General features: G+C 37.1%; 1 protein-coding gene across 1 annotated transcript in view; it reads left to right on the plus strand.

Annotated features, from left to right (window-relative positions):
- Positions 1-13,413, plus strand: part of LOC107666560 (delta-type opioid receptor-like) — a 41,472-nt gene that overhangs the window by 27,003 nt on the left and 1,056 nt on the right. Inside the window, exon 3 of the mRNA XM_016457965.1 lies at positions 816-1,168. Within this exon, the coding sequence (XP_016313451.1) occupies positions 816-1,168 (353 nt within the window). The remainder of the gene's footprint in view (positions 1-815; positions 1,169-13,413) is intronic.

Below are 13,413 nucleotides of genomic sequence, written 5' to 3' on the forward strand. Positions count from 1 at the left end.
AGTACAAATACCACTTTTTCCTGACATTACTGTTAAATTTCAGTTTGATTACAGAGGAACAAAACATTAGATTAGACCAGGCAGATATTCTGAGGATCACTTCATATCACAAAACATTGGTTCTCAAAATAAATGACTAATTTCATTTTTGATAAAAAAAGTTCATTCTTATTGTAATTACAATAATCAAGTCGACTCAACTTTGCATGTAGTTCTTTTCACAATACATACTGGCAAAGCACACATTAAAATACATTTAAATACAGTATATTTTTTATACAAATATTTTAGTTACATAGTTATGTGTTCATTGAATAAAGTATTTATTTATAATGATCTCATATGAATTTAAGTTGACAGGGATCATTTATCAATGCTTTTCAGTTTTCATTTCACCACATTTTTTTGAGTGGAGTGGAGGTGGAGCTGTGTTGAATGATGGGATTGTTGGTACAGAACAGCAACTGTTATCAACCTTTCTCAAACAGCATAAAACGTCTGCCAACCTAATAATTCCTACTTTTCATGCATTGTCATGGCAGTGCTTTGCTCACATTTGTAATTGTTTACATCAGTGGGGATCACAGGTTCTAGCTTTCAAATAAAACAAGAGATTGCCGACAAACCATTAAAAAGTGAAGCAGATTTGATGTGAAATGTCATTTTAATGCCATTGTTGCGAAGGGCCCAGGGGAGCGACAACTGATCTGTTTCCTCACAAATACAGACTGGATTTTGTCAGGATAAATATGTTCATCCTGATTTATATTTTCATTCTCTTTTTTTTATTGTCTCTTTCTCTGTCACTTTCCCAGATACACCAAGATGAAGACGGCAACCAACATTTATATCTTTAACCTGGCACTGGCCGATGCACTGGTTCTGGCTACGCTTCCCTTCCAGGGCACGGATGTGTTCCTTGGTTTCTGGCCCTTTGGCAATGCCCTGTGCAAGGCGGTCGTCTCCATCGATTACTATAACATGTTCACCAGTGTGTTCACCTTGACCGTGATGAGCATGGATCGATACGTGGCCGTGTGCCACCCAGTGAAAGCCCTGGACATGCGGACGCCCCACAAGGCCAAGGTGGTCAATATCTGCGTTTGGGTCTTGGCTTCAGCCATAGGGGTCCCGGCTATGGTACTTGGAGATGTGGAAAATGACAACGGTAAGTGTGTGTGTACAGTTATGACCCTGTTTATTTTATTTTATTTTATTTTTTACTTAATATTACCTCAACTATTTTATTTGATATTCATCACTGCATGTTATTCCAAATGTTAAAAAAGCCTTCTCAAAAGTAAGTGCTGTAATAATTTTCTTATTATTACAGCAATAATTTTTTAAAAGTTTAGAATAATTAGTTTTTTTAATGTCTTTAAAAGAAGGCTCTTATGCTCACCAAGGATGCATATATTTGATCACAAATACAATAAAAACAGTAAGCTGAATTTTGTTACATTTAATGCAACTTTGCTGAATAAAAAGTATTATTATTATTATTTATTTTGTATATATATATATATATATATATATATATTTATAAAAATAAATAAAAAGGGTAGTTGTGACTTTTTGTCTCACAATTTATACTTTTTTCTTGCATTTCAGTTTAGATCAGCCAAAATTGCAAGATATAAAATCTGAACTGCAAGATATAAAGTCAGCATTGCGAGATTTAAACTTAGAATTCTAAGTTTATATCTCACAGTTATGACTTTTTTTTTTCAGAATTTCAAGGTAAAAAGTCTGAACTGTGAAATAAAAAGCATATTAGAATGATTTCTGAAGGATTATGTGACACTGAAGACTGGAGTAATGATGCTGAAAATTCAGCTTTATCTTTAACCTGGCACTGGCCGATGCACTGGTTCTGGCTACGCTTCCCTTCCAGGGCACGGATGTGTTCCTTGGTTTCTGGCCCTTTGGCAATGCCCTGTGCAAGGCGGTCGTCTCCATCGATTACTATAACATGTTCACCAGTGTGTTCACCTTGACCGTGATGAGCATGGATCGATACGTGGCCGTGTGCCACCCGGTGAAAGCCCTGGACATGCGGACGCCCCACAAGGCCAAGGTGGTCAATATCTGCGTTTGGGTCTTGGCTTCAGCCATAGGGGTCCCGGCTATGGTACTTGGAGATGTGGAAAATGACAACGGTAAGTGTGTGTGTACAGTTATGACCCTGTTTATTTTATTTTATTTTATTTTTTACTTAATATTACCTCAACTATTTTATTTGATATTCATCACTGCATGTTATTCCAAATGTTAAAAAAGCCTTCTCAAAAGTAAGTGCTGTAATAATTTTCTTATTATTACAGCAATAATTTTTTAAAAGTTTAGAATAATTAGTTTTTTTAATGTCTTTAAAAGAAGGCTCTTATGCTCACCAAGGATGCATATATTTGATCACAAATACAATAAAAACAGTAAGCTGAATTTTGTTACATTTAATGCAACTTTGCTGAATAAAAAGTATTATTATTATTATTTATTTTGTATATATATATATATATATATATATATATATATAAAAATAAATAAAAAGGGTAGTTGTGACTTTTTGTCTCACAATTTATACTTTTTTCTTGCATTTCAGTTTAGATCAGCCAAAATTGCAAGATATAAAATCTGAACTGCAAGATATAAAGTCAGCATTGCGAGATTTAAACTTAGAATTCTAAGTTTATATCTCACAGTTATGACTTTTTTTTTTCAGAATTTCAAGGTAAAAAGTCTGAACTGTGAAATAAAAAGCATATTAGAATGATTTCTGAAGGATTATGTGACACTGAAGACTGGAGTAATGATGCTGAAAATTCAGCTTTACCATCACAGGAATAAACATTACATTTACATTTTAAAATATATTCAAATAGAAAACAGTTATTTTAAATTGTAATAATATTTCACAAAATTATAATTTTTACTGCATTTTTGATCGAATAAATGTAGCCTTAGTGAACAATAGAGACTTCTTTAAAAATGTTTATATTAAAAAAAATATGTAATTATTCCAAACTTCTGAAAGGTAGTGTATGTCAAATGATGAAAATAAAATAGGTTGTAAAAGCTATTTCCTGTCGATTTTAATGTGAAAGGTTCCCTCAACTGCAGAAAATGTAAGTATAATCAGAGCAACACACAGGCCAGTCAGTGAATATTAAACATTTATGCAGCATTCAATTGGGAGCAGACGTTTTACTATCACAGGATGCACCAGCATGCCGAATAACAAATTGCAACACCTGAGACCTACAGGGGAATCATAATATGACTGAGTGGGGTTTGTTTGTCAACAAAACACGTGCTGTTAAGAGGCTTTAAGCACATCCAAAGCATTACAGTGTTAATAATTTTGCTGTTATTGGATCCATTGAGGTTACAGTAATTGCTCTGCACACTTTTCTGAAAGCAGAACCACGGGTGACCCAGAAGGGCCTTTCCTCCCTATGGCTTTGAGCTCTTGATAAACATAACATTTCCTAATTGAATGAGGTTTCCTTTTAGTAGAAAAGAGCATGTAAATACCTTTCTACATTAATTGTATTAGCAGGGAACAGGTTTAAAACCATGCTGAGCTCACTTTTCCTCTAAGTATATAAATGTGTGTGTAGCATGTAGCTCACAATGTAACTGATGTGCTACACCTAGTAATGATGTTCAGTATGGGCCAATTGATCAGAAGAAAGGAACGTCTACTGGAGAGAGGATATGATGCTACTGGTGAGTGAATAGTCAACACAGTTTAATTCTGATTCATATAAGAATTTATATTGATAAAAGAAATTCTCTCTTTGTAGTTTGTTTCAAGTAGAAGAATCACAAATTAACAATTAATTGATCGTACCTGAACAGTTGTCACAAATCATTCTGTTGTCTCTTATAGGACCAAGAATTGAACAGTTCAACAACCTCAGTACACTTTGATGACGTTTCGTGCACTTCACACAGTGTGACAAAATAAATTCTCAAAAACAATGCTGTGTCTGTTTCTTTCAAATCAATTCACAATAGTAAACTCTTCAACAAAACATTACATTCAAATACCCAAATATGCAAAAGAATTGTAATTGTATGTTCAATTTAACTCAAAATGCAGAAAATAAATGTAGATAACACTTTTCCTTTCAAAACTCAACAGTATATTCAACAATATTGATTGAAAACACAAGAAATAATGAAATGATTAATTTGAACAAGTTTCGTGAATCAAACGACCCAATTGATCCAAGTTCACGAATCAAATGATTCAGTTCAGAGAGTCGAACACTCGTTCGATCAGTTCAAGTTCAAAGGATGAATCTCTCCCGTTTCAAAAGCAAAAATCAAACCAGTTCGAAGTATCAGAGTCTTTTGTGTCCAAAAGAATAAGGAAAATTGGAATTCTCCTACCAGTTGATGGTTTCAAATCACAGTTCAAAGATCCGTGGGCAGCTCGCCATTTGTGCACATGTAATCGCGTACGAACCCAGATGATTCCACACCAAAGGATTACGTTTGGCACAAAACAGGAAACTCTCGCAGGAGATCATGTTCGTAGAAAGAATCAGATCCACAAGACCATGGATCGTGGAGTAGAGGGCAAGACCATAGGTCATGGAGCAGTGAGTGGGTCTTGGTGCAATGGTGGACCTGGGCCATGGAGCAGAGGCGGGCCTGGACCGTGGAGCAACCATGAAGGATTAGGGAAACAGGGAAGAGCCAGAGACCAGGGTGGAGCCAGCAGAGTAGGAAGCTGGGGCGGAGCCAAAAACCACCAAGGCAGAGCGGAAGACTACCAGAGCAGAGTGGAAGACCACCAGGGCGGAGCAGGCGGGACCGAGGATCCCCACGGTGGAGCAGATGACAACCAGAGCAGAGCAGGTGACCAAGGTGAAGCCTGCGGAGCAGAAGACCAACACAGGTCAGGAGGCCATGGCGGAGAAGAGATGTGGACGGACCATCTGGCCGTGATAGAACAGGCAGACAGTTTGTGAGTGGCCTCCATGGCTGCGACATGACAGGCAGAAAATCCTTGAACGGCCTCAGTGGTCGTAGCATTAGAGGCAGAGGGTTCGTGAGCAGCCTCCATAGCCGTTACATGACAGGCAGAAAATCCTTGAACGGCCTCATTGGCCATAATATTGGGCTGACTGTGAGTTCAGGGACGCCCTCCTTGGCAGTGACAGGACAGGCTGAGAGCTCAGAGACGGCCTCTTTGGCCGTGATAGGGCAGACTGTGAATTCAGGGACAGACTCCTTGGCCGTGACCGTACAGGCTGAGAGTTCAGGGAAGACCCCCTTGGCCATGACAGGGCAGACTATGAGTTCGGAGATGGCCTCTTTGGCTGTGACATGACTGGCTGAGGGTTTTACGTATGACCACTGTGTTCAAAACAGAACAGGCAGGAAACTGAAAGGCTGGTGCCAACACAGGACTGAGCTCTGGGGCTAGAGTAGGCTCTGGAACAGATTCATGAACTGGAGCGCAGTGTGCAGCCCAAACACACAAAATGGCAACCACCATCATGGGCAGTACAGCTGATGGAGGGAGGACCTCTAGGCTGGACAGCACTGAGGCCATTGGGTTTGAAAATGTTGAGGCCACCGGGATGCCATGCAGCCACTCACACTGACATCACTGGTGGATGCATAACACTGGCCATTAGGCCACAGGAGCATGTGTCCTATAGTCCCTCCCCAAAAAATCCTTAGGGGAAACTTGCATGGGGGCTGTGGCGTAACAGGACTCTGGCATGGTGGCCATGGCATGACAATCCTCAGGCATGGTGGACATCTTGGCCGTAGACTCAGGCTTGGTGGCCTTGACATGAAGAGGCTTTGGCTTGGCAGGCATGACGTGAACAGTGGGATTGTAGGATTCCTCATTTGCTTCTCCCACAGTAAATGAGGAGCCACTCAACAACAAGGCATAGTCCATATATCCTCCTGGCATCCATGAATGAACAGGCTCATTTAACCCATAACAAATAATGTCCTTAAGAGCCACGTCATTAAAATTTACCAAATGGCACAGTCCACAAAAGTCTGCCACATAATCCTCTATACAACGATTACCTTGATGAAGGCAAAGCAAAGAAACTTCTGGGTCCATTGTAACGGTCTAGCTTTCTGTAATGAAGGTCTACTGAGGCAAGCTGAATTGAATCCAAGTGCAGTATTTATTGAACAGAAATATAAGTGAGATACAAAACAAACATAATCCATGAAACAAACAAATACCTAACTTGACTTGACTTGACGACTTGACAACTTGATATGAATATTAACTCACCAACAGTAGTACAGGAACAAAGCTAGACAAAAGGGCTATTTATACACAAGACTAAATGACTAAAAAGGAACCCCTGTGACAATCAAGATAAAGACCAGTGGCGGCTGGCTGGTCAATACGGGGCGCTGGGGCGCTGCCCCCCTCAACTTAGCCATGGAAGAAGCCTACTTCACCATGTTAAAAATAAGTAAAAAATATATTGCAAAATAATCACACAATTGCATTATTTAGTCATACTATTTGACTGGTAGTCATGTTAGCACCTATTAAAAATAAAAAAAAATAAAAACTCTATTTCGTTTGTTGTGTGTGCGGGTCGCCGGACAAATGGGTGTCTATTAGGTCCGTAAACTTTTGAAAAGCATGTGACTTGAGGCTGAGCTCTAATTGGCTTGTTTCAGATTGTCCTCATGGTGCAGAGCACTGTGCCCCAGACCCTCCCACTTTTGATTTTAGCGAATCAGTATTGTTTTTATTTATTTTGGCCTTATGTGATTGGATATCTCTTCCGAGATGAAAGTAAATTTGATTTTATCTTTACAAAAATTCCTTTCACAAGACATTTAAATGAAGAAAAAAAAAATACGGATCATGGAGCTTGGACGGAGTTGGGTAGCTGGATGGGATGCAAGTCATGCCTTTTTATTGTTTTCCCTGTTTTTTTATTTCAAAGTCCTATCACTGAAGCATTGTGGACATCGTCACAGAAGGAAACTGAAACAATGCAGTTTAACTTGAGGCGATCACTCAATTTATTGAACAATTTTCACAGTCTTTAAACTGAGATCTTAAAGGATTTGATGTCCTGTGGCTCCCTCGTGTGGACAACATTAGTATTATGGCCTTCATCTCTAAATCACATTAATATAAATGGCTGATATTTTTTGTAATAATTACACGTTTAATGATTACTTTACTAACAATACACCCACATTAAACTAAAATTCACTGATTCGTGGGATCTTATTTCATGCTTTAACAGTTGAATTTTCAACTTCCATTTTTTAGCTAAGCAGTAATTATACATTATTATGTCACTTTTTAAATGAATATTTACATTTTTTTAGCACCAGCCGCCACTGATAAAGACCTAATGAGAACACAGGACACATGACTAAACAACCAATCACAACATGACACATTGACTAAGGGAGCACATGGCAAGATACGTGAGGGCAAGGGAATCACATAACAAACCAGGAAACATTACCATAACTAAAACTACAAAATAAGACATGAAAACCTGAACACAAAACAAAACCCAATAACCAATGTGACAGTGTGCAATGCATTTTGAGTGTGTAAGAGTGAATACAGGTCATCTTTTTTTAATTGAGACATTTTATGACATTATTTTCATCCACAAATTCTCATTACTGTGTTTCACTTTTGAGATTATTATTATTATTATGTATTATTTCCATCTTTCTGATTAGGCTCTCTTTATTATAATACACTATATTTGAAATTAATCAGCATGAATTAATGGCAGTACAAAAAAATACTACCATGATTTACAAAAAAAAAAAAAAGTAATGTCAAGAAAATATTGTCTTATTGGAAAATTATTGAATGATCTGTAGACTTCACATATTTTGTGACCTGTTAACTCGTTCTATTTTTGTCTGCTCATTTCTAATTGTGTATTTGTGTATATGTCCTGAATCTCTGCTTTGCCCTCTGCGACATCTTTTCAACACCCTCTTCTCTTTCATAATCCATTATTCATGAACCTAATAGATCCTGAATAATAGTGGATAAGCCTATTTAGCTGTATTGTGTTGAAAAACCTTCTCTGATCTCTAGTTCCCTCTCAGTGAAATAATCACCACTAAACCAGCACTTTAGAAATAGAACACAGTATTTACATGCAGATAAATTAGAGGGTAATTTTACATTGCAAGAGTTGCTTTATATAGTATACATTAAAAATGTCTGCCTGGGAACCATTAAAATTATTAGCATATGTTAAGCAGTCTACTTGTACTGGTGGTTGACATGTAGTAGCAAAGTTACTTATAGTAAGCAGAATGACTAAAGTGGACTATCAAAACAAAGTGTTAACGATATTATTACAATAAAAAAGTGTATTTTTTAATAGCAAAACTGAATTTTCAACAACTATTGCAGTCTCCAGTGTCATATGATCCTTCAGAAATCATTCTAATATGCTCATTTGTTGATCAAGAAACATTTCTTCGTATTATCTATGTTAAAAAACAGTTAATATTTTTTTGTGGAAATCATACATTTTTAGTATTCTTTAATGAAAAGAAAGTTCTAAAGAACAGCATTTTCAGCATCGTCTTGTTTCACCTTTTTGTTGTTGTTGTTGTTTGGATGACACACACTGTGTGACTTCTAGACAGTGGCAGAGTGATGAAAAGTGTAGCTTAATGCACCGTTTACTTGCTCCGATAGCTTACTGCACCTTTGTTCACCAAGCGTGAGGGGAGATCACATAATCACAGATTTTTAAGGGTGTTGACGGCTGAATTAACCGCAGATCCCTGGGGGGCTGAGATGAAAGACAGGTAGCAGAAACCCCTCTAAATAGGTTCTATCAACACTAGTGTGCTTTACTGTATATAGAGTTTGGTGAAAATAACTAAAACTCATTGGACACGCAGTACTCAGATGATCAGTGTTCCTCCCAGCAGAATGTTCAGACAGCTTTTTTTCCATAACAATCTCTCTCCTCTCCTCTACTGCCAGGCTGCGACATATTTATTTATTCATCACTTCATGCAAGTTGCGTTCTGCTGCCTTTGACACTGCAGGAAAAGACAGACAGAAGCAGAGGGAGGGAGGATGACAGAGATTCAGGGATGTGGCCAAATGTCTGTAAACAAATGTCCAGCAGTGTAGTTGTTAAATTTGTGTTTAAGTTCTCAGCAAAGCTGTTCCATCTCAAAATAGTCTTCAAACAAACAACTGGATCTGCAACAATGATTTGGAAATCACTGTGGAAGCGCTTGATTCTGCGGAAGTAGCTTAGTCACTACATGGCAAATGATGAATTTGAATTACATATTCCCTGATGGCGAGACCATATAAATACAGAAACTGCAGTAACAGTTGCATGGTTTACATGTAATTCTATTATTTGGACATAACTAATGCCAACCGGTTGCAAAAATATTTTTCCAGTCTGTTTCCACCAGTCTTTGAAGACACATGGAGATATGTGCTTGTCAAAATCCTGCTGTTTTACTGATGTGATTTGAGTGACTGGTTTTGGATGAAAATAATTCAAAGCAATTTTGAAATGCCTTAGAAATGATCCTGCAATATGATAGACTTTAGTGGATAAAAAAAAAAGTTTGTATGGAAGAATCTGTTCTTTGCAGCGATTGCAGATTGCCACTTGTGTGCAGATGTGATAGGGAGCAACTTTCGACCAGTATGATGAAAATCTATTCATAGACTGTCGCTTAGCAAAATATATGAGATATACAGTATGACTACATTGTGGGGTGCAGATAAATATTCAAACAATGTCATCATAACAAATAGGTTAATAATATACTGTTGTACAGTTGTTATACCAGAAATGTAAAAATTAATTGATTGAGATTTCAAACTAAATGTTATAGGGATGTAACAAAAGCTTCCTACCAGTGGCCCTCCTTCACGAAACTTAACAGCAGAGTTTTATCATAGGTAAAATGCAAAGTGTTTCAATACAAGCATTTCAGTCAAATGTAATTTATGCAACATTTCAAACCTTTAACCGCAACAGTTTAAAAGTAGACCAATTCCATGAAAAAAAAAATGTACTTGACCCTATACATCCAACACGAGCTGCAGGAGTCAGATTTCATTGATCACGGGTTGAGAGAAGAAATGACTGACAAGATAATGTTGGAGGATTTGCTGCTCAACAGATCCTGAGCTCATTGACAAATATCTGATCTTCCTTTACACAGAGTGCGCGTGATCATGAAATCGAAAGTGAAAGTGAACAACGAGCACTCATTCAAAAGAGATTTAAATACTCCGCATATTGATGGCGGTGTTCTGTCGATTTATGCTACCCTGTCAGATTTTGCTACCTCCCATTAAAACAGTGGGTAGTAAAATTCGACAACGAAAAATGCTAAATGTAAAATTATGGTTTATTAACGTCTACACCTACCACAACCTTAAACCTACCCTTACAGTAATGCAAATACAGTAATTATGTGTTATATTCGCAGTTGTAGCTAGAAGGGATACAGCTACAGGAAACCAACAATAAAAAATTTTTCTACCTATTAGATTGTGTTTTATTAAAGTTTACACATACCCCAACCCTAAACCTACCCTTACAGTAATGCAGATACATTAAATATTGTTGTTCAGCATGAGAAAAAGGACGCAATATTGATGTGCGCATGCGCAGTAAACCCTGGTAGGACAATCTGACGGGTAGGATAAAATGTCAGGACACCGGCTCCCTGATGCGCGAAAATTATATGCAATATTAGAATGTTAGTGGGAGCACTGGACACAAAAATCAAGGGAGCGGGCGATAATGGTCTGGGCTGCGTTTCCCAAAACCTTCTTAATGCTATGTCGTTATTAAGTTATACCTTAAGCTACCTTACCGTTAATACGTGTTTCACGAAACGTTCTTATTTAAGTAGGCTATAACTTCTGTAAGTCATACTTTCATAAGGTTGGTCTGGACCACTCTTAGCTATACCTTATCAATTTAATAATTTAACAGTTTTTAACAAAAGAAAAATAAATAAATAGAAAATAAAAACAGGAAAAAAAATCTGGTAAGAGTGCTTTCCAACAAGAAGCACTTCAGAAATATATTGAATATGTTGAAATTGCATTTATAATCCAAATTGCAAACTAAATCCAACCCTGGATATTTGATATGATATCAAAATGAGTGTGTGAACCGAACCTGTAACCTTATGTCCAAATGCATCATGCGTATCACTAACTGACAGTATGCCTTCACTGACCTTTGAAAGGGTCATTTATATACATTTACTCCACAAACAGGGTTGATTGTACAGCAGCCGCATCACATTATTGTTGTAAATCACAAATTTCTGTTATTGGATGACTATCCGAAAACCAGTCAGTATCTGGTGTGACCACCATTTGCCTCACACAGTGCAACACATCTCCTTCGCATAGAGTTGATCAGGTTGTTGATTGTGGCCTGTGGAATGTTGGTCCACTCCTCTTCAATGGCTGTGCGAAGTTGCTGGATATTGGCAGGAACTGGAACACGCTGTCGTATACGCCGATCCAGAGCATCCCAAACATGCTCAATGGGTGACATGTCCGGTGAGTATGCTGGCCATGCAAGAACTGGGATGTTTTCAGCTTCCAGGAATTGTGTACAGATCCTTGCAACATGGGGCCGTGCATTATCATGCTGCAACATGAAGTGATGGTCGTGGATGAATGGCACAACAATGGGCTTCAGGATCTCGTCACGGTATCTCTGTGCATTCAAAATGCCATCAATAAAATGTCAAAATGCCATCAATAAAACCTGTGTTCGTTGTCCATAACATATGCCTGCCCATACCATAACCCCACAATAGGCATTTTGTGTACATAGAAAAAGTCTTAGATCTTTGAGTTCAGCTCATGAAAAATGGGGGCAAAAACAAAAGTGTTGCGTTTATAATTTTGTTCAGTGTATGTTAAGATTTGATTATTGAATTTTTGTGCCTGAATACTACTGTTTGACCTACCTGAAAAAACTTTTAGCTGATCCGACAAATGATTCGATCTATGATTTTCGTGATGCATTATACCCCTAAAATGTTATATAAATGTACACTGATGTATAAATTTGCAACATTTTGTATCATTTAGAAAACAGAAGGCCTGTAAAGACATTGATCATACCTAGTTGAAGGTTGCCTTTAGAAATGCTAGTAAAGGATTTGCATTTTTATCATTTTGTGTTTAGTGCACATTATTGGCTGCAAGAAAAATCATACATTACAGAGCATTGTGCTTTTGAAATATGAGTGTGTGGGCCAGGTCAGAAGAAAATAAATAAATAAATAAATAAATAAAGAAACAAAAATAAATTAAATGAAATAAAGTAGGATTGAAGCTTCAAGGCCTTAATTCTTCTTTAAGAAAATATTTAAAAAAACCTTTTTAAAGAGGTTTAAAGGTCTCCGTTTTTTGTAAGGCTGTTCATGGAAACTCCTATTTGAAGAGTTTTATTTTCTGTGTTGCTCGATTATTGTGGTATGATCTAATCTAGATTTATACACCCTAAACAGCACTTAAAAACCAAACAAACTAAGGTTGGTCACTTTACATGTTGGTCAGGTGTTTTCTTCTTGTCTAAGTGGGCAGTTCAAGGCCAAAATAAGTTAGACCAGGTATTATTCCACAGTTCAAAAATGTTCTTGGTAATGTTCACAGATGTTCTTGGTAACATCGAGAACCCTAATGCTTTTCAGCCAAGATGGGTAAAAGACCACCTCTTTGCATTAATAATTGACAGCTGTTTCATGGGAGTGAGAATGCAGCTCACAGTAAGTCCGAATTCACACGTCTCAGGAATGGAGAGGCTTTTAATGCTCTCAGAGGTAGGCTGTCAAAAATGTCAAGAGGAGTGGAAAGGAGAATATGACTGACTGTGAAAAACATCATTTTCTGAAAAGGGCATGTTGAAACCGTAAAGAATTCAATATTGTTGAGGGGCACTATTAACTTATCAATTTTAGATGAAAAACATTTAGATGTTCTAGATATTTTCTTTCTTTCTTTCTTTCTTTTGAATTTAAATTTAAATTCAAAGTGTGAATTTGCATTAGCCACAACACACAGCTGACTTGGAATTTGAATTGAAATGACAGGAAGAGGAAGTTACTGAATAGCAGTTTCTGTCTGTTCAAAACATTTAGTTTTCAAGTCTTTATATCTTTTTGCAACCAAGCCAGCATTCAGAGTTTTCTTGTCAAACATTGTTTTTCTATAGTTACATTACAGTTGTACGACTTTCATTAAATTTCAATATAATTCTACTTGTTTACATTCAAAGTCAAATTACAATTTTGCATCCTGTTTGCTACCTCAATTCAAATAAAATTTCAATTCAGGAACAGAATTGTGACAAATATATATATATATATATATATATTTTTTTTTTTTCC

The sequence above is a fragment of the Sinocyclocheilus anshuiensis genome, unplaced genomic scaffold (genome assembly GCF_001515605.1).
Source record: "Sinocyclocheilus anshuiensis isolate Anshui unplaced genomic scaffold, SAMN03320099.WGS_v1.1 scaffold201, whole genome shotgun sequence".
NCBI lineage: Eukaryota > Metazoa > Chordata > Actinopteri > Cypriniformes > Cyprinidae > Sinocyclocheilus > Sinocyclocheilus anshuiensis.